The sequence below is a fragment of the Anabas testudineus genome, chromosome 23 (genome assembly GCF_900324465.2).
Source record: "Anabas testudineus chromosome 23, fAnaTes1.2, whole genome shotgun sequence".
NCBI lineage: Eukaryota > Metazoa > Chordata > Actinopteri > Anabantiformes > Anabantidae > Anabas > Anabas testudineus.
In genome coordinates this window covers 3,250,655-3,272,938 of record NC_046631.1, presented here as the reverse complement: position 1 = coordinate 3,272,938, position 22,284 = coordinate 3,250,655, and the positions used below count along the sequence as shown (strand labels likewise).

Genomic DNA, 22,284 nt, shown 5'->3' with positions numbered 1-22,284 from the left:
CACGCACGCACGCTACTAATTCGGGTGTCCTAGTTTAATGTCAGCGGCAGCGTGCGTGCAGGGTCTTTGCAGCAATGTGCGCCAAGAGCCATCTGTCCTGTGACAGAAAAGAGCGGCGTAGATTATGTCGACGAGAGGAGAGAGAGAGGGAGGGAGAGAGGAGAGAGAGAGAGAGAGAGAGAGGGAGCATTACGCACACGCTGATCCTCTCCACTCAGAACCAGTGTGGCGCACAGACAGGCGACAGTCCTCACAAACTGGGAAGTGGGAAGTTTTCGCCAAAGGATTCTGTGTAAAAATTAATCACCTTCATGTCGACTGTGTTGGATACTAACCCACCGATGCTATGGTTACCTTTATTACGGTAGGGAAGGTTTTGTTTGGTTATGTGTGGCTTTTGTCTTGTACGTGCTGCCTTTATGTCGCTGTAGAAACGAGTTGGTGAATCTGACACTCAACTGGGGTTCAAGGAATCACCCTGGAAGTGCTGTATCATGTGCAAGAGACGTTTGAAGATGATCAGAACTCAGTTGTAAGTCGAGTGCATCAGTTTATCACCTGAATACCGCTGGAGGTGCTGGACTTACAACTTGCATAACACTTTAAGAAGTTTTGGAAAACTGCAACGCAAGTTGGTTCTAAGCTTCTTTTGGGCGACGCAGATGAACTATTTAGCTTTTTTTTGTACAGCAGAGTGGTCACGTTATATGTCCAGGGACTTATTTCCTCCTCTAAGCTTGAGCTCTGACAGGTAAAACAAGGCGCCATGCGCCTTCTCAAGGTAAACCAGTCCGGACAAAGTCGCTTCTCCTACCCGTCTCTTTCTCTTTGTGAGTGAGCACAGGTAGATAACAGGGTTGGGTCTTTCCAGATCTCGCCTATGCACGCTAACATAAGAGAGTCCTGCTCTTTTTTTTTATGTGCACTCGGGAGCTCTGCTCGTTTCAGAGGCGTGTTCCAGGGAGCGGGACCGGCTCAGTGCGCACGGTGTACGGTTTAGATGTGGTGTCTTTGGATTACCGACGCGCTAATTGTGCCCTGGCTCGCTCAGAGGGAGTGAAAGCGGATATGTCAGAGTTGACTCCCAACACAAGGGCGGACTATACGTTGCATCGCGCTTCTTTCCCTTCCTGCCCCGTGTGCATGACTATTTAATGTAATGCCGACTCGAGCCCGTGTGCGCACGAACTGGAGAAGCTGCACGGCCTCTGTGTGCGCCCTCTCCAACTCCTGCAGGTCCTCACCGTTACCAAACTTGTCTTTGTGGGTTGAGGCATTCATAATTAATTGTTTCTGCAACATGTGAGTTGATGTTATCGTGAATTAGGACACGTTAAGTTGCAAGGGGGGTAACTTTTGATAGAGTTTAGAGAGTAGAGTCAGTTTTTACTCATTTTCCAGAGCCGAACTTTTATGAGCAGATGTGGGATTAATGTGTGTTTTTTTTATTGTGAGGGTACAGTTCATTTCTAAGAACCACACATGGTCAGACACCAAATGAATGTGAGAAGGGGGATGAGAGCCAAATAGTCCAGTAACCCAAAAACACTCAAGCTGTGTGCCTGCGTGCCTCTGTGTGTGTGTGTGTGTGTGTGTTCAGCCTGATAAAATAATTCTGCTCTTACCGGTGCTGTGGTGCAGTTGCACATGTAATACATCATGTGGCTTGTGCAGCTTTGCGTAATGGCGCACATCAGTGGGTGTCCTGATCCTTGGGTGGATGCTTTCCGGCTGCAGTGGGAGTCAACTTTATGGCTGCGTGTGTGTGTGTGTGTGTGTGTGTGTGTGTCGGAGTGTGCCCGTGCGCGCAAAGGCCGCAGAAGCAGCTGTTGCAGCTCCGGATTTGACGCTGGGCCCCCCTCCCTGACATGCAAGGACACACAACAACGAAATGAGGACGCAGCTAAGGAGGCGAGGGAAGGAGAGACCAGATCAAGTGTGTAGTTCTCTTCATGGGCTCACCAGTCAAAAATGGCCTCGCTGGCACCATGACAGAAGCTTTGTACTACAGCTGTGCATGTCTCTGGGTGCAGTGAAGCTGCCATGACTCAGGTTGAGTGCAAAAGAAGAGAGATAGATGAGGAGAGGGGGGTATTATTGGTTAAGGGTACACATTATAGGCTATATTGCTGCTGCCTCCTTCATTTCTGCATTCCAACCGGCTTCATTTGTTCCCCTTAATTGTCTAGCAACAGCTGATGAGAGAATAGACAGCATTAATCTGAGAGAGAAGCTTTAACGAACAGGTTGGACCTAAGGTTGCTAGTTTAAAACCCAGCACAAACTGAGAATATGTGTCTGGAAGTAAGTATTAAAAAAAAAAACCCACTTGCCTAGTAAGTAGCTGAAACATCTCCTAAGGCACCAGATTAACCTGCACTCACTCGGGCAAACGACTGCAGCAGTTTTTTTTTTTTTTTTTTTTTTTTTGGGTGTTGAAATCGACTGCGGTCACGCTTTGAAGCTCGCAGGTGTAAATGTTCACCTGTCAAGCAGGGATTGTGGGAAAGCGTGCTTAGGCCAATTTATTTTTGTAAAACAAACAAACAGATGAAATGACGTGAGGTAACTTTCCCTCACCGCTGTTTAACTTGTGACTAATCTTGGCCATTGATGAATCTTCGCTGGGTTAAAACATCAGCCACACTTAGTTGTTTCCTCAACAGCTTAAATGGATGCTTCCGCTGTACACTATTCCAAACGAGGACACAATAAGACGGGTGAAACGGAGCCAGGCGAATCGCAAACAATTGAAAACCATGTGGAAAACTTGGATAGAAATACTTCAATGTGAGGACGGTTACAGCCTCAGCCCTGCTCCACACACATCCTCCATACAGCTCTGAAACTGAAGCAGCCAAACGGAATTTAGCTGCATCCAGCGCACATCACTCTACAGCTTCAGAAGCACTTCACCATGTTTCTTGCCGTTGTTTCTGCTGTTCAGACGTTAAAGGGGTTTTTCTAATTTATGTCAAGTGCAGCTCAAGTACACTTCTAATACATTGTGCCTGTAAGACCATTAAGGGGGTCAAGCACCTGAAGTGGTTTTCGGTCTTTGCAGCTGGTTTTCCTAGAGAGCCAGCTTGTTGAACATGAGTGTCCCCGTTTCCAGGTTTTTATGGAGACACTGAATTCTGCACAAAGAGACTTCACATGCTGCTGAGTTTCAACTGAAATATCCTGTACAGTGATGAGTACACTGCGGGTTTATAAGGCCTCATTCCACAGGGATGAGTGAGAGAGAGAGAGGGAGGATGTTGGCGAGTGCAGCCTGTGTTCAGGACAAAGTTTTGGATTTTTCTCTACTTCTGTGTGGATAAAGCTGTTCCACGCTGTTCCTATATGCTTGCAAGCTCCGAGTTGGTTTACACATTTAGCAGAGTGTTTATACACTGCACATTCTTATGGTTAGTTAGAGCAAAACATACTATATGGACGTGGATGAGATACAGGCTGTTTTGGCCTCACTGTGGAGCAGAGACACACAGACCTGTGTCAGGGAATTTATTCCTTTAACCTGTAACCTTAGCTCTTAGCCTAATGTAAATAAGCCTAAATTTAAAGTGGAATAAAACTTTCTCTCTGTGTCTGTTTTATTGCTTTTCCCACAATTCCCTGAGCGACAGAGCAGATAGAGATCAGGCGCTCTCAAGGTGAGGCTCGGCCTTCCCGGCACCTCGGTCACATGACACGTCAGCCTTCCTCTCGTGTTCATTTTGACCCGATAATCTACCTCTCTGTCTCAATAATTTTCTTTATCTGCCTCACAACCGCTCTGTGGATCTGTAGGTGCCTCTCTCACTTTACATCGCCCTCTTCACGTCTGACTCTGTCCACCTCCAGCTGTATAAAATTACTGGAATGGACACCGACTAGATAAACTAGTGTAATCTTATTATATTAAAAAAGTGGTATGTTGTTCTCATGTAAAATTTGAACTTGAAATTAAAGAATAGCTAGTAATTACTGCTACAGTGAAACAGGAATATAATATAGATAGAATTGTAAAAGCTCCCTGTGGTGTTGAAGATGTGTTCTCATTAGTCCCTTATTATGATTTAGTAGATCCAACTTGTAAGTGGATTATATTTGGTGATCCGATTAAGATCTTGGACTTTGTTTCTCATATTTTACTATGAAACTACAGCCAAAGTCAAGATAAGTGAATTTCAAATTTGACATTGGGCTCCTATGTGTGCCAAGCTTCTCACTAATCATCTCCCAAATCTGCTAAATGAACGGTCGCTTATTTCACTTATTTTAGACTTTGACTACACGGGGAAGCTGCAAATAGCAGCTCTAAAGTCCCACTCAGTTTGAAATGGAGGGAGGTTTTACCATTTGAGATGCATCTTTACTGTCTGGGAATCCATACGTCTATAGGTGACACCTGCGTTGATGGTTCGGGTTAGTGGCCACCTTTGATATCTGAGCTGGTAGATGTGGAGAAGGCTGGAGGGGGAAACCTGCTGTATAGCGTCTTAACCACAAACTCACACACATCACACACAAAACCAAAGCCAAAGTTCCCTCTTTTGGTTAAACTCTAACCCTAACATGAAACTGTTAGCCTTACCCTGAAGCCAGAATCCTAACCCTACCCTTTTACCTGGAACAAGTGAAGCTTGTTGGACAATTATGTGCCCTGATTAGTCATTTTAATCCCAATCCAGATTTGTGGGTACTTTTCATTCACAAAAGAGCTGCTTGACTCTCTTTATTCTTATAATTTATTTTTAATTTTTTTACTTAATGGGTAATGTTTATACTTTGCCCCCCTTGGTTTCGCCCTGTTGAATGCTCATAATCATAATCTGAATTATCCAGGATGGTGGTTTACAATCAGGCTTTAAACTGAGATCTCAACGGAGCACTGAGAAACGTTACATTAAGCTTTATAGTTAACATTAGATTTTATTATTATCAAAAGAAAACAGGTAAAATAATAAAGGCACACAGAAAGCTTCCATCACGATGACTGATTGATTCCACCAGGTTATTTTCTTTCCGTTTTGTGCCAATAAAGCATGAATTGTGTCGGGCATGAATGCAAAAGTCTGACTTAAAGATCAGAAGTGAAATCGAGCACAACGTCTTGCAACGGTCCACGTAAAAGACAGTAGGTGGTTTGTTTCTTTATATCTAAAAACCCACAAACCAGAATATGTAGGGATTAGACTTTGTAAACCATACTCTACTTCAAATGAAGCTTCATTGCAAAATCGAATAAAGCCAATCATGTAAATGGATACGGTAAAGAATAGTCTTTTGTCACGAGTGGTGAATTATAGGAAATGCCTTTAATTGTTTTAGCAAATATAATATATCGGACTTTACGAGCAACTTTCCTACTGGAAAATAATTGGTTTTAATGAGGAAGTTCCTGATGCTGTTCCAGTAACTACTCTAATTGGCAGTTGCTGTCTTCACTATTACTTCACCGTATTATTACTAAAGTACTTGCACTAACAAGAAGTATTGGCATGCACCCGGTCTATTCAACTACATTATTTGCATGAAATATGATAATCACAGTAGAATGTGTCCAACTTAGTGGCATGCAAGAGGTAATTCAACCATTGGCTGGAGTGGGAGTAAAAACCAGATCCTCCAGTGGAACAAGCCTGTTATGCTGAACATGCTGACATTGCTTTTGGTGTCTGAATATAAAGAATGCATTTAATGACTTTTTTATTGTAAGTGTACATGTAGATATTCAGCCTAAGGTGTTATTTTTACTTAATGTGTCTGTGTTTGCATTGAATTTGCAGTAGTGTCCACGTGTAGAAATAAAGGTAGAAAAGATGCTGCAAAACTGTACTTTCATTTATTTTATTTATTTTATTTAAGTAGATATCTTATATTTTTGCATCTTGTTCACTTTTATATTGCAGTTATATATCGTGTTGTGAGACATGATGCGTCCTGGCATGACCAGATAACAAAAGTCGGGCCCGTTTGTGTGATAAAGTGCTGTTTGGACATAGAACGCTGTTGTGTTTAGTGTGAAAACGCTACATAAAAAAAGTGTGTGAGAGGACATCCCCTCTTGTAAAGTAATCATTGGCTGAAATTCAGGCAAAACAGGCGCCTGCTCCTAACAGTGAGCTGGAGAAAACGTGTGGGCTTGACAAGAATGTTGCTGCATTGCCAAAAAAAAAATCCTCGAAAAAGTGTAACTTCAACATCCTCAAAGTGTGAACTATTATTTTTCAGGCCGATCCTGACAAAAGTTGCAGTAAGTTGCAGTTTTGACCTACTGTGTGGTGTCAGGTGTTCTCAGTAATATGTTTTTGGAATGTAACTTATGTCTTTTAACAACATCTCGTCAACACTCAGATATTATAGAAATTCATGTATTTGTCAAACCAATATCAGACCGAATCTGAAGCCAAACTCAAACTCAATATCCTTCACAAGGCCAGTGAAACGTTCTCCCTGTGGAGTCCAATAACGTGTTCGAAACTGTCCCGAGGCCACAAGTGATAATGACAGAATAATGGTCAATGGCTGTGTTGTGGTAGTTGCTAGTTTAGAAAAGTCAATAGGTATGTGAACAGATTGTGCAATATCGTTTATTCAGCAAGCTTCTATGCAAATATTGCTAATGAAAGCCAACATCAGCACCTGTAAACTGCTGACTGGATGGACTCAAGAAGAGTTAAAATCTGGAAAGTGTTATTTTCTTTAAGTATAAAAACTAAATAAAACTCATATCGTACCCGAACGCGGCTTTCGGAGATTATAGCATCATTTGAGTCAACGAGTACAAGAAATACTCAGAGCCTCACATAGTTGTTGGACCGTTTATGGGTCATTATGAGTTTACACAGGCAGTGAAAACCTCATTTTAGATTCTCAGTCAGATGACAGTGCCATGACTTTTGTTGCAGAAACTCAGTAATTGTCTGTTCTTGTTGTTGTTGTTGTTGATGATGACATTTGGAAATATAGTGGTTTATTCTTTTTTCCCCTCTGTGATCATGTGCACTGAATGTTGCACATTGTGCTAAGGACTCATTTTTAGCCTTATCAAATCCGTTAATTAATGGTAATTGGCCTACAACGAGGCGTAGGGCTTCCATTGCTCACACTTGGCATCAAGAACTTAAAAAAAGTCAGTTTAAACATTTAAAAAAAGTCAAATACCTCTCCTAAAGTCATATCTTCGACAAAAAGCCCCAGGTCGGCCACAGGCCCTGACCACAGTGTAACCCAGTTCTCAAGTCTACTTGTTTTTATTGTAGGAGTTTCATTGGTGTTTCGAATTATTGGTCTGTGGAAAAGTTGCCCACTTTAGTTTAATTTAATTTAGCCATGACTCCTGGGCTGCTAATCCAGGAAATACTACAAAACTACACACACAGACATTCACAGAAGCAAGGTCAAAGCCACCGCTGAGCCTACAGTCTATTCCTGTGTGTGTCACTGTATTAGGATTGATGCCGGATTAGCTCCCCTGATCTCGGAAACTGATTTGGATTGGTTATAATAACCTATTGCTGCTCTGCCTCTTTCTCTTCACAACCTGTGCCGTCAGTCCAGTCCATCTACCAGAGTATTTAGATCACACAGTGTCAACCTGCACCTGTATTCATTCTTCCTTCTACGTGATGGTGTCTTATGAAGTGCAGTTACTGTAAATGTAACTCTAGAGTGCTTTCAATAAACAAATGTGTATATCGTGTGTACAAGAAGCAGAAAATTAGAAAACTCAAAGAGAGAGAGCAGGAATCACTGCTCAGGGTGCAGTTGTGTTTGTGGGTGTAATCATAGGCAGATTGGACCTTGTAAGATGAAGGGCATAATGGAAACCACATCAGAGTAAGAAAGGATTCTTTCCTTCACTCTCTCAGCAAACCACAGACATCCAACACTGTGGGCAGCGTCCTGTTGTGTCTGCCTGGCCTGTTGTGTAAGAAGGAGGACGCTCTTGTTTTATCCCTCGGCCTCTCTTTCACACACAAGGACTGAATAGGTGTGCGTCAACACCGCTGCTCCTCTTTCTCCAGTAAACCGGGTAGAGGCAAACGTGCCACTGAGGGGTGGGAAGCCATAAATCCGTCCAACATTGTAGTAGCGGAACATCAAGTAATTATTCAAATAAAACAATACGTCTGTCAACTTGTAACACGACTGATGGAGATCTACTATGCCGAAATGTCTGATGATGGAGATCAAATGTCTTTTGATGGAAAGAGGCAGCTGCTTTTATTAAAGCTAATTCCAAACAGCCATCTAAACAATATAAAAATGTCCTGTGGTTTTGTAATTACATTCATCTCAGTCCCTGAAAACACACTGAATCCATTTCCTTCCTCATCTGCAAAACTGATTTTAGTTCATAACCCACATATATCTGCTGCCACTTATTATTATTCTTTTTGCTCTATTTTGGGAGGTGAAACTAGTAGTAGTATAAATGATTTATAATTTGCATACTTCCAACAGGAATCATCTCGCCCTGGTGGATGTTGTCGAACTCACAGGTGTGTTGTTTTTCTCCGTCAGGTGAAGGAATGTGTACCTGGACTCTTTTAAAAACACACAATACCTGCTAACATGTGTATACGAAGTCTGTCACATGTCAGATTGTATCAACACACACGCTTTCACGTCACTTTCCCTCTCTTAAATGCACACGCAGCCACACACACACACCACCCCAAAACCGCTCGCTTTTGCAACCGCGCTCGGACACAAACTAGTTTTCTCAAGGGATCATCACAATGAACACAGATGACTCACCTGGCTTGAGGCAGCGAAACATTCAGAGGGTAATTCACTGTTATGATAGGAATTCGGCCCTTCCCTGCACTTACCTCAACTCCCCCGGGGGTGAAAAGAGAACAAGGTGGGAGGTGGAGGAAGATAAGGAGGATAAGCCACCCGTCTTAACAGTCTAAATCACTCAGTGGGGTTTCAGATTCACTCTGTTGGCATTTGGGGAAATGATTCATTTTTTTGTTGAGAGCTAGATGAGAAGATTCACCACTGTCATGTTTGTATGTACTGTATGAGAGAGGCAGAGATCACAGTGACCTTGACCTCTGACCACTGATCACTAGAAGATAGAGCAGCTATGAGGTAGATTGTGTTGTAAACCTCCAGATCGATCAGCTACAATCAACTCTCAACAACTTGTACTGCTCATGTACGTCTTTGCATTCGGCTTTTCTCGAGCCACATAAAAACTCTCCCTCCTTGTAGTTTGCAGTCACTCATTTCAGGGCCCCAGGAGCCGGTAAATAGCTGTGTAATGTGTGAATGGAGCCATTTAGCATGCTCCTGAATCCGAGTACATCTGTCCTATTGTGATTTTCCTTGACATCGTTTCTGTTTATGTTAACACCTCCAGCAAATTGTCTCAACTTCTAATATTTCCATTTGTTTTTCCTCTGCTGATAGATTCTAATTTGCAGAACAAATACTCGGCTGGTAATTGAGTTACACACAGGACCTCTCGCTGTTCCGTAACATCTGGAGCCAATTGGACACCGTTAGTGCTCAAACATTGTTGGGTCAAAAACCCTTTGGAGGATTTGCTGGTTTGGCACCCTGCCCCCCCCCCCCGGCTCGGCTCCATCTTTAACCGCCCTGACTGCATTATCACTGTGGTCTCCACGGTGTCTGCAATGCACAGCATCTGCGCCATGGTCTCGGATACGGATACATTTGCGGTTTCCTCGACCGGCAGGTTTCTGTTTGGAGATACAGGGAGAGAGAAGCTCTAACAAATCACAGGCCTGGGTTTATTCTAGTCTCCGCATATCGTTTTTGTGCCCTCTAAGTTTAGACTCCAATAGTTTAAAGTATTCCAGTTAAAATAGAGACACTGTTGGTGGTCCAGAGTGGACAGTAGATGTATTTTAGAGTGTGTGTTTAACCTCGGGCACTGATATTTATCATTAGGGACAAAATAATATAATTTATATAATTTATTTTTAATTGCTAATGTTTAATATTTTTAAACATTAGCACCAGACTCATCACTCATCGGAGTAAAGCACACCCACAAAAGAATGTTCTCCAGTAGCTAAGGCAGGAGTTGGCATGAGCATTTATAGTTGTGCTTGAATTAGAGCACAGTGGGAACCTGTTTTACTAATCCGATTGCTTTGCTCAAAGTGTCTGTTGTGTAACTGAGTCAGTAGAACACCTCAACACTTGAAGACATACTATAGGGCCTTCCTTGTCTAAAGGTATGTTTGTTGTCGCGGCTGGGATTTGGAAGATCTCAGCGCTGTTCGCTGCAGCGTTGGTCCACTGTTCCGATCTCAGGTACCATCAAATAGGGATGACTCAATGAATTTTAGGAGGCTGGGGGTTAATGCATGTCTGTACCGCTCCTGCTCCACATGCAAAAGGTGAATCTCCGATTAGTTCAGAGCTGATGTCCGTACACTTTTAGCTTGGCAGCCAGCACAAAGGTTTAATCGCTTGGCCTCAGACTCGGGGTCAGGACAAACTTATCTGTTTTAGTCAACAGCAAAAATAGTCAAATGTCCCTTCTGCGAAGCTGTAAGATTAAGCGCAGTGACAGAAAAGTACTTTCCTACCTCTATTAGCAAATGTCAGGTTCACAGTGTGTCACAAGATACTTATTTGGTGCCAGGATAATTGGATCAAGTTCAGCCTTTAATAACATCCTCCACTCTGCCTTTATTTGTATTATTTATGTCCATTTGGACATTAAGGCTGAAGTCTGAGAGACTGGGTCAAAACTCAGACCGAGCCGAACGTCATGTGTGTTTTTTCTCCTCGTCTCCTTCCCTCTTTTGGCATTTGACAGCAGTTGTCTTTCCTTATTAAGCATTACTGCCAGCAGATTACCAGGCGGGCGTCCCACTTACAATGAGTTCAGAGGTTAGACAGTGATTTGCTGATCAGTGTCGTTTTCAACTACTTAAAACAGATTAATCTTCTTTTTCCCCCCTTTTGGCCTCTTTTTACCCCGATAACATCTACATTCTTCTCTTTTCTCCTCATCCATCATAACAGTGATTGATAAACTGCTGTGTGCGTCTGTGGTGCTTCACTGGCACTTCCCCGAGACTGGTGCAGGTTTGGATGCTCAACGTTTGTAAAGTCTGCTCAGTCAGCTGGAGTTTGCCTTGTGTTCAGCACCGTTGCCACTAGCTGGACCCCCCTGTTGGCAGCTTTACAGCTGATTTAGCATGTTGTATTGGCACCCAACACTGACTGGCTGTGCAGTTTAGTGATTCACCACACGAGAAGAAAAAATGGACCCCAGTGACATTTAAACTTCCTATTAGACATAATCTCAATTTGAAATAGCTAGAAACCGCCTGACGTGAGTTGGTCCAATCACTGACTTTTTTGGATTAGTCAACAAGGTCAAGAGTAGTTTTTGGGTTGACAAACCAAAACAAGCTAAAAAATGCAATAAGACTTCCCTCCGTCTCTGCCTCCCTGCCAAACGTTGGTCAGGCTGCTCCAGTCATTACGTTGTGTTAATCATACAGATGGGCCAGTGTGTGCGTCTTCTTTGCTCTTGCACGATGTTGCTCTACTGCTGGGAAACTGCACTGTCCTCTTTGTGCCCTTTATGATCCGGAGTTTAACCAGGATGGCGTAGGCGCGGGCACAATTATTTGTGCAACACACAGGAAGCACATCATCGCAATCACGCCCTGATGAGCCCACACATTACGTCGGCACTGTCGTGGACACACATGAACATGCACATGCACTTTACTTCTGACATGATCTTTTAAACCATAGTTTGTATTCTATGAGTGAATCTTATGTGCGGTGCGACTTCAACACACCATCTCACTACAGTAAATATTGAAGGGCGATCCATGATCCTCCAGGTGCCATGTAAAACTCAACACGTGCTGCTTTTGAGGTTCACTAAAACCTGTGTACACACTCATAGCAGAATAGTTTCTAATTCTGACCCTTTGTGTTACACAAACCAGTGTGTTTGAGGCTGATCTTGAGCCCGCGATAGGTTTACATTCCTCATGGTGAGCCACATCACTCACACACAGAAACAGAACAAACCCGGACATGATCTGACATACATTGCCAGGGGCTCCATTGACATTTGCACAGGAGAACAACACAGAAGCACAGGCATGTATACACACACACACACACACACACACACACACACACACACACACACACACGGACTGTATACACTCTCCCTCTCTCGCTCTCTGCTGCCATGCTGTTGTAAAAGGTTGATACTGAATGGATCAGTAATAATCATATTCTCACAAATATCTTTTGGCAGACTCCAAGTGGGCTGTCACGTAACTTTTACTCCAAGTGTCTTTCAGCTAGTCATCTCATAAATAGAGATGGAGTGCTGCTGAGATGGTCATCTCACTGTTTGAGCGACTATTTTAGGTCTCGTCTGTGTCGATGGTTCCAATGTCACTGGTTAGTGACTCAAGTTCAGACACTGATGCCCACACTCTGCTCCATTTGTACCATCACACTTTGTCATTTCAACAATGATATGTCTTGTATTTTTTTTGCAGCAAGGCTTTGTTTACTCTGAAACTCGTGTTTTTCTTGCTGGCATAAGTCGTGGAAAGCTTCTTTGACGCTTCATCACTGCTGCGGGGGACAAGATTTATTTATTTATTTTTTTTGTTTAGAGGAGGCATGTTTCATCTCTTTCATGTGCACCCTGCTTGCTCTGTCCTGCACCGAGTTTGGTTTTACATGCACTGGCTTGCATTTTCATTGGAATTTAGAACATACTGCAACGTTACATGCAAGCAAAACTGTGGCATTGGTTAAACCTGACCTCTGCTGCACATACACTCATGGAAAAGTCAACTAGTATTTTAGCCAGCCATCAGTACCATTCCGATGTGGGGGGTCTGTGTTGACCTTGAGAGGTCGTGTCAGAGGCACCTGTCTGACCATCAGGAAAGGGGCTCACTTAATTATCAACAATATGCAAGGCTTCTGTATAAAGAGGCCTAAAAACTAAGAAGGTACAAGTGAACAGTTTCTACCTGAGGCTCTCACAGACGTGTAAGAGACATGTCATTTTGCAGATATGTCCTAGAGACAGTTTTTCTACCTATCACTTTTCTCACATTTGTGTATGCTTACTTGTGTTTCTGTGTGCAGCAGCTCTAAGCTTCTACACAGGATTGTACCAGATTAACAGCTTCAGTGAGTGTGTAGAGCAGGTGACGTGGGGATCTTGGCAATTTACCCAGCTCTATTTTATAGTGAAGAAGTGTCAGATGATGACAAAGACATCATGTAAGAGGGAGAGAGGACAGAGCGACAGACATTGGCTGAACTCTGAGCTTTCTAAATTGAAGTTATGAAGGGAGCAAATGAAAGAAAGGTTCTCAGTCACCAGTTTTAATTATCATTTGTCACCAAAACAATGCTTCTGATTTATCTGTTTTATATAGCACAGGCCTTGTAATGCTCCTTTATCTGTGTGTGTAGACACTAGGAATTATTTACCTTCCTAGTTGATGGGATTAAAGTGACTGAATGATGGCATTAATGCATTAATAAGAAAAATACAGAAAATGTAACTGCGTAAGAAGAAGATTTATGAGTATATAGGAAAAACACCTCTTCGTCGAGGCTGCACTGTTACCAGTGCACTAAACAAATAGAGTTTCTGTCTCGTGTCCTGGCCGATGCACTACACTGTTCATCCATCAGGGGCCAGCAAAAGTCACTGAACACAGTCACGTCAGGGACCTGTGCGGCAGAAACGAGGATAGCTTCGGAAAATTGCGTCTGCTAAATCCTCTCTAGCAAAAGAAAATATCTTCATGTATAAATCCCAAAAGGTCTATGAATAAAATGAGTGAAAGTTAAGTGGCGGGAAAGTTTATGGACAGGTCAACATTGCCTTGTGTACCATACTTTTTTCCATGCAAGTATTTATTAAACTCTACTATCATAGCTCGAAACACTGGGAGCAGCTGGTGTAGAGTCTAAAAATGTTTTTGATTATAAAAGTAAAATTGAAAAAACATAAAAAAATACCCACAAATGACCATAGCTATGTAGATGCATTTTGGACTAATGACTTGGGTTAGCATTTGCAGTAACTTCATCTGGCTTTAAGAGGGACTGGAGTGCCATAACAGGAGGACTCTCCAGGTTAGGGACGTCTCACATAACCACGCTATGTTGAGTTTAATATAAGCGCCAGATTTTGACAAGAATGAAGGATACTTCGTAAAAGACAGAAACTCTAATTAATTGTCTGTTTTGTGTCTAAAGGTTTTATACTGTAAAGGTAATTCAGTTAAATACTCTATTATTTAACACTCAAACCTTTTCTGTTAATTCTTATTATTTTTACAGCTTTCACTTCACACCCTCCATCTCTCCTACTTCCCTTACTAATTTATCCACCCACTCCTCTTTTCAACTGCCTTCACTACCAGAAGAATATTATCCAAATAATCCTGACATTTAAGACACTTCTCCTGCCAACAACTGCCTCACGAAGCCGTGACCCGTCTTGCGTGTCAGTGACCGTAAATCAGCCTTAGTCATATAGTGACTAATGTGTTGTCATAAAATGAATAAAACATGTAAAAATGCCTCACTGTGTGGTTCAAGCTGCGGCTTGGATAAAGGTTAGTTTAGTTAGGCAACTTCAGGTAGAAGGAAGAGAGGAAGGCTAATGTCTCTCTATCATGATCACACGACCAGTGTTCACATACTTTTTCCACTAGCACTATGAGGTTTTTATGGATGATCTCTACACATAAAAGATAAGACTTTTTTTTTTTGGTGTTATTATTTTAGGCACATATTTGTTAATACTGTTGCCTTAGATGAAGATCAGATCATGTTTTATGACAAAAATGCAGAATACCACAAAATTCCACCTACTTTTTCTTGCCACTGTACGTCATACGTCAGATAAACTGTTAAAAAAACACTGCTAAATACCAGAGACGCAAAAACCAACAACAACAAAACAAATCACTGCTTAAGCGCAGGCGCAAAACTCACAGGATGAACACCAAAGTTCATGGTCCAAGGGGTCGATCCAAGGTTCAAGAGGGGAAACTAGATTCAAAAATTTGAGGGCAAAGTCCAGGGACAAATAAGGTGAGACTAAGAGCTACAAAGACACTGGAGAAAAACGGTTACTAGTGAACAGGAAGCAACAAACTGGCAACTGGCGTTGAGTGAGGGGGACTTAAAAAGGAGGCTGGTGAGACTAACATGTAGACTGAGAGCAGGAACATAATAAAAAAATCAACTAAAAGGGTCGAGACGATGCAGGAATCGTAACGCTATAGAGCTTTGACACTTAAACATGAAGATGTTGGATTGAGGGATTTTGCAGGAAAGATTGACACTATCTCACACAACTGCTAGACATCATTTAGGAATGCAACATTGCTGTGGGTCGTAATAAGCTGCCTGCACAAATCGCCTGTGGGGTCGTTTTTTTTTTTTTAAAGGAAAGTGTAACAGCTTTCCAAACAGAACATCCGTTTGCAACAGTTTAATTCTAGCATATTTATGAAGCATTGTTGATTATGCATTATAAAGGAGTAATAGAGGATACCTGGCAACAACACCTCAAACAAGGGCTATGTTTCAATGACTACAGAAGATACCAGTAAATACTGTACTGCTATTCCCGTCAAATTAACACTGTGGTGCTGTGGGGGTGACAAAGCCCCCAGATCCCTGCATTCCAGTTTCACCCAGTTCTGCGACTATTTTCGGGCCATCTCACCATCTGAATGTCACATGAAAAATATATTTTCCTTGAGCAATTATCCATTTAAGTGTGAAGCGCAGCGGAGTCACAGGCACACGGTGAATTTCTTGTAAACATGCTTTTCTGCAACCCACTCTTGTTTGTGCGGAAAAGCCCAGTTTAAGTTAAATAAATAAAGAAAATTAATGAATAAGAAGACATGTCTGTTTTGTAAGCTCACTCTGAAACAACTGGCTGGTAGTTGGCAGCAGTTACAAAATGTCATGTCCTGCACTGAGCACGACTGTACAGAAGAACATGCGAGGAATCCTCTGACAGTTCCCCGAGGCCTCAGATGTTTGTTCTTGCCCTAACCTGCTGCTTTAGTGATTTACAGTGTTTACACGGAGCATTTGCTCAGATGCACTGGGTGCGAGGCATCGGCAATCGTGCTTTCTTTTGCCGGGTGGGAAACTAGATCGTAAGAAATTAGGCATTTTGGAGGAACGCTGCTGTTGACTGTAGGTTGTAACCTCATCTGCCACTTTCAATTGACGGCACAGTAAACACGCAGAGAAAGTAACGCTGGAGGAAGCTTAAACAAACTGGTTCCAACAAACTGTATCCCGGCGTGTCTAAACATGTGTTTACTGTATACCTGTCTGGAACGGCCACATTTATATGCAAAGCGGAAATCATCATCCAAAAAGCCGTCATAGGAGTTAGAAGATGAGTTGGATTGCACGGATGGCAATGTGTGCATGTCCTTAACTACATGCAGACAGGTGGTCGAGTCCAGAGGATGGTGACAATGCTGTTTGCGAAATGATTCAACCAGACAGACAAGCAAACAGGCAAACAGACAGAGTTCATCATCCATTATCAGTTCATAATGAAACAATTAAAGAGTGCTTCTGAAAATAGATTCACCCTGATGACTTTCAAACAGGTGGACTCATAATATCCTGTCATGCACCAGTATATTTTATTGCATTTTATCTTGCGGGAGCATTAACATCTGTCCGTGTTGTTCCCGTTTTCCAGGTACTTTGACTTTCAGTAACTTCACTTATTATAAGCCTAAATGCTAGTGTGCGTCCTCAAAATAACTTCTTGCAGAGGTGAGGACGGACGGCGTGTCCTCACCAGGGAGGCGTTTCCTCATTTACCTCTCCTTGTGCGGACATTTCCTATGTTAATCAGCCCTCTGAGGAAGTTATCGCTCAACCGCCAAGCACTGTTAACCTCAATATCAATGTTATAAAGTATAACGACTGATTTTATGGTTTTGATTGTGGCAGCAGGAGAGGAAATTAATTTGTCTGACTGGACGCAGTTTCACGGACCAGGCGCCCGATTTACAAAGAGATCCTTATTTGCCAATTTGGATTTAATAACCAAAGCAGAGGGGAAAAAGTTAATGAAATGTCAGCAAAATGTCATAGTTGTTGACTTTTATAAACTGTCTCCTCCATTTAAAGGCAGGGAGATCAATCTTTGTTAATGTCGAAGGTACTTTTAGTAGAATCCAGCAGCAGCATGGGACAATATGGATTTCTGTCTATTTAAAGATAAACTATGTAAGTTTTAAAAACATTTTTTGTCTTTTGTCTGTAAAATCATAATGATGACTAACCTGAAGGGAGAAGGGAGAAGGGAGAAGGTGGGCTGGGTGGAGCAGGGCGGACCGACTTTGAATCTTTTGCAGCCCAGCAAGTTGCACATGGTATTCTTAAGCAGACTTTAGTGCTAATGCTGGTTTTCTATTGTAATCTTCTGGACCTTGCAATTAAAAAAAATGACATTTTAAAGGGGAACTGCACAAATTTGTTGCTGTTGGTCCTAATACTACTCTATATGTGAGATAAGACTGGATTTTGTTTCGACTTGTGACTTTGAGTTTTGACTGCTCCATCCATTTCTCTGGACGGAGACTATAAAGATGAGCAGGTATGATTCAGACTAAACAGTTAATGTTTGCACTGGCGATGTGGATGATGTGCCTCTAATTGTAAGGTGACATTGCTGCTAGACAGATGCCCTGCCCTCCCCCTCTCCAACAGCTGCACCATCCAGCCAGAACAATGCTGATGGGAACAAGTCACCTCCGTTTGTTCGCAGCAGTCTGTCAGTCCTTTACCCTACACCTCTTTTCTCCTTCTCCCAATAAAAGACATTTATACTTTTACTTCTCCATAAAAGTTTTACAGAACACGTGTGCGTGCACTTGATTGCAACAGCTGCTTATATATAGGAATACTATAATTACACTGGGTGACACAAAGGAAACATATATTGGTGTCTAATGCTGTTGTTCGGCTTTGTGATAGAATGTATTCAATTCTCTTAAAGGGAATAACTAGCGTCTATTAGCCAGGAATGCATGTTTAGGTGGAGTTTGACAGCTCATATCTTGGTTTGTATACTGGTGATGGGCATGTTACTTAAAGCAGGTAAATATTGTGACGTATACATATTTTTTATTTCAATAAACTTCACCTAGACTACAATCCTGTTGATGCTGTATTAAAGTTCAGCTGTCCACATTACACAAATCCCACAGGACCTGTTGGTCTTCATTTAGCCAATCACTAGACAGACAGTCTTGTAGAGTTGATGATTTAAGGTTTCCCCTAAGTCTAGCTTCACATGGGCTTTGCTGTGTGAATCTGAACATTCACATTAACACTTAAAGGTTAAGATTTGAAATCATTATAGTGTTATGTTGTGGCCCACTTCTCTGACTACATGTGAGCAGTGGTTACACAACAACGTAGAGCATCAAAGTATAAGTACATCTCATTTTTGAGGAATGTATAGTAGCTGAAAAGCTGAGATGGAAGGAGCATGTTTGCATTAAATGTTGAACTTTAAACTAACTACATGTACTATGGTTGATGATCTGTTGCCACTGACAGTGTTTGACTCATGCATCTAACTGCACTTTAATTGAAGTTCAACAAGGGGCCAAATGGTTCTGAAATACAATGTTTTCTCTTTTGGGTCTGCTGGCTGTACAGAGATGAGAGTGGATGTTTATCCAACTCTCAGAAAAAGTGAAAAGCTTCAGAGTTTGGCGGAATATTCTTAAAGTTTGAAAGAAGAAGTGAATTAAAACTCCCAACAAGTTATAGTAGCTGTTGGCCAATTAGTGGAAAACTGCAGTTGGAGGCTGTTAATATGCAGAACTGTATGAATGAGGGTTAGTCAGTCAGCTGAAAAACAGCTTTTCTGAGAATTAGGAAGTGGCAGTAACATTTCCCTAAAGCCAACACCGCTGCTAAATGACTATAAGCATGTGGTGTGCACATGCACACACATACATAAATAGTCAAAATAGTAAAATGCTCTCTGGCTTGATGTTAATGCATGTAATATACGGAAATCCTACAGATAACACACAGGGTTTTAAACACTTCTTAAAGAGGTCCTATTATGCTTTTTGTGTTGTGATGTTACATATATACTTTTGTGAAGTTAGGCGTCCACGAAGTCCCACAGTTCGAGGTGAACATGTGTTTGTACGCTGGCTGATGGCGAAACGCTCAGCTTTGACCAATTTATTTTTCCGAATGCTAGACCTTTTTATATCAAGTAGTGGGGAAATCCCTAAATTGCCCTCCGTTTTTGAGCCCTACATAAACTAAGTAGGAAAACGTACTTTGTTTACAGATCCCTAAGGACTATACCAAACCATAAAGCAACAATGGATACAGTTACTGGGCACATGCAGAGCAATGTTTTTATTTATACAAGAAGTCTTTAACAAGCTGTCAGATTGAGGCAAAGGAGGCTTCAAAACAAAGGAACTCGAAGAACAGAACACAAGCCAAAAAAGTAGTATATCTTCCTAATGCGTGCTGCGGCAGCATTTTCGACTTCTGATTGAGCGGCAGGCAGTACGGAAAGAAACGCCGCACGGCAGCTATAGGGTGCAATACAAGCTTTAATGCTGAAAACATTCCTCCTGCCTCCTTGACCAATTATTTAATTTCTCTGTGGATTCATTGTTCCAAAACTCAGTGGAAGTGATTTGGGGCGCTTTTATTTATCTATTGAAGGATCTGATTGATGTGTGTTCAGTTGTGTGCTAATTGAGCTCAAGCTGTGCTGACAGTATTAAATGCTAGTGATTTCAAAATGACCACATTATGTACACAATAAGAAATTAAGGGATTTGTGTGCAGAGTTCTGCTGTGACAGCTCAACAAATCTGACTCATGTGTTAAATCCGGGAGTAGTGTTTAGAGTTTAGGGAATAGTAGCAGTAGTTTAACAGATAGATCTCAAAACTTCCTTTCTACAAAGTAAACTATATACTTTACTACAAATCTACTGCAAAATCACTTTTGACAGCTGGAGGGTCCTGTTTTGTTGTTCACATGAAAGTAATTGACTTCATAAAAGTTCTAAAAGTACTGACGCACCTTCAGGGGAAACATGTGTCTGAACAAGGATTCACTCCAACACCCCTGTGCAGAGTGTGTCCACATAATACTCGAGACAAAATGATGGCTGTTAACCATCCCCTTCTTTTTCTTTTTTGCAGATCTTGCAGGTGAATCTAGTAATGTCCATCCTGCTGTATGTGATGGTCCTCGTGTACCTCTATGGTATCCAGGCAACCAACATGGACAGCAGTCACCAGGGGCAACAGCAGCAGCCGAGTCCAGACCCTCTAAACTCACTCATCATCCAGCTGCTTCAGGCTGACCTGACCAGGGGGAAAACCAGAGGGAACCAGAGCCACCAGGGGAAAAGCAGGACCGCAGAGCCCCAGCACACACTGCCCCCCCTCCTCAGCGCAAACTTTCCTGCAGAGGAGCAGCGTGATGCTGAGCAGTGGGCTATGGAGGGCCGCAGCGGTGGGAGCAGCAACGTGATGGGAGACCCGCAGGTGATGCTGTTAAACTCGGACTTACTCAGGCAGCACAAGCGGTACAACTCGCCTCGAGTGCTGCTGAGCGACCGGCCACCGCTGCAGCCGCCGCCACTCTATCTCGCAGACGATTTCGTGAGCAGTGGACTAGAGGGCGGGATGGCGGGAAACAAGACGCGAAAGAAACGCTATGCTGAACACAGGAGCTATCGTGGGGAATATTCTGTGTGCGACAGCGAGAGCCAATGGGTGACGGATAAAACCCAAGCAGTAGACACTAGAGGGGACGCTGTGACTGTTCTGGCCAAAATTAAAACCAGTGCCACGCAGGACATCAAACAGTACTTTTATGAGACACGATGTCGGACCGCGAGGCCCTTCAAGGGTGGCTGCAGGGGTATCGACGACAAGAACTGGAACTCACAGTGCAAGACGACACAGACATATGTCCGAGCACTGACGCAAGTTCGCAACTCAGTGGGCTGGAGGTGGATACGCATAGACACATCCTGCGTCTGCGCATTATCTAGGAAACGTCACAGGACGTAAACAAACAATCCACTACCTGTTTGGAATTCTGCTTCCTGTATAGGAGTTTTTTTGTTTTTTTTTCTCCTCTTGTTCACAAACCTCACCACCACTGGATGCGTCATTGTGGTGAAGAACAACACTCTGCTACAAAATGGTACTTCTACTGAAGAAACCCTGGGTCCATTTAAATATTTCACATGATTGTGCTGCAAATCCACGAGCCGCTGCAGCACTGCTGTTATAGGAAAAACTCACTTAAGAGGGTCTGGGGAGGGAGGGAGTGAGTGTGTGAGGGGGAACTGTACATATAAATTATTTAAATTATATGAAATGCATGTAGTTTATACATGTTTATCTATCTATATATGACGTATGAATATGTTTGTGTTATTTATTGAAAGAAGTCTTCTTCAAAAGGAAAAAACTATGTCTATAAAAAGGAAGGAAACAAGCTATTAACTCATTTTGAGACAATGATACAGAGCTTGGGCTGCAAAGGTGCTTCACAGTAAAATGACTTTACATGTGCCTTGACCAGTGTAGCTGCAGAGCACAGGTAGGACGTGGTAACTCACACACAGCAGTTACCGCGAATGTTTCCGGGGTGAACCTATAAAAGTCTGTCCTGTCCCGTGGACCAATGCGAGGCCCGAGTCCCTGGAATTACCACTTAACGACACAGATAGCTTTATGAGCAGGTGCAGGGCTTCCTGTGACCACAACACCGATTTGAGATTCGTCACCACAGTTACACTGTTGTCACAGCTGTCGTCATTTCATTCATTCCTCTGGGAGACAGTTTTGTCAAAATAAAAGCATAAAATCGTCTTGCTGGCAGTGACGGACAGAGATTCAGGAAAATGCTGTTCACCACGATTTACTCTCAACTGGTATCATGAGCTGTTTTTGTTTCTTCCTATTAATAAAAACCTATATTTCTTAAAGCTGTAATCTTTTTATTGAGAGTTTTTTCTCACAGACCTCACGTTTGAGAACAAAGGAGGAGATCAGCAAGTTCAGAACGACGTAAACGCAGAGAGACACGTCGGACAGAGCGGCAGAGACAAACTGAAAGATCTAATTAGGCAAATCCCCTGAATGTGCAGTGAGACAGAAACAGACCAGAGGCAATGTGATTGATGAAGATGAATCGGTTATGATCAAATTCCTTGGAGGT

At 42.4% G+C, this 22,284-nt stretch overlaps 1 protein-coding gene across 1 annotated transcript; it reads left to right on the top strand.

Annotated features, from left to right (window-relative positions):
* The first annotated feature begins 229 nt into the window (after nt 1-229).
* Nucleotides 230-22,022, top strand: ntf3 (neurotrophin 3). Its single transcript, XM_026361413.1, has 2 exons — nt 230-364; nt 20,247-22,022. The coding sequence occupies exons 1-2, from the start codon at nt 347-349 to the stop codon at nt 21,123-21,125; spliced, it is 897 nt and encodes a 298-aa protein (XP_026217198.1). The 5' UTR covers nt 230-346; the 3' UTR covers nt 21,126-22,022.
* Nucleotides 22,023-22,284: the final 262 nt, after the last annotated feature.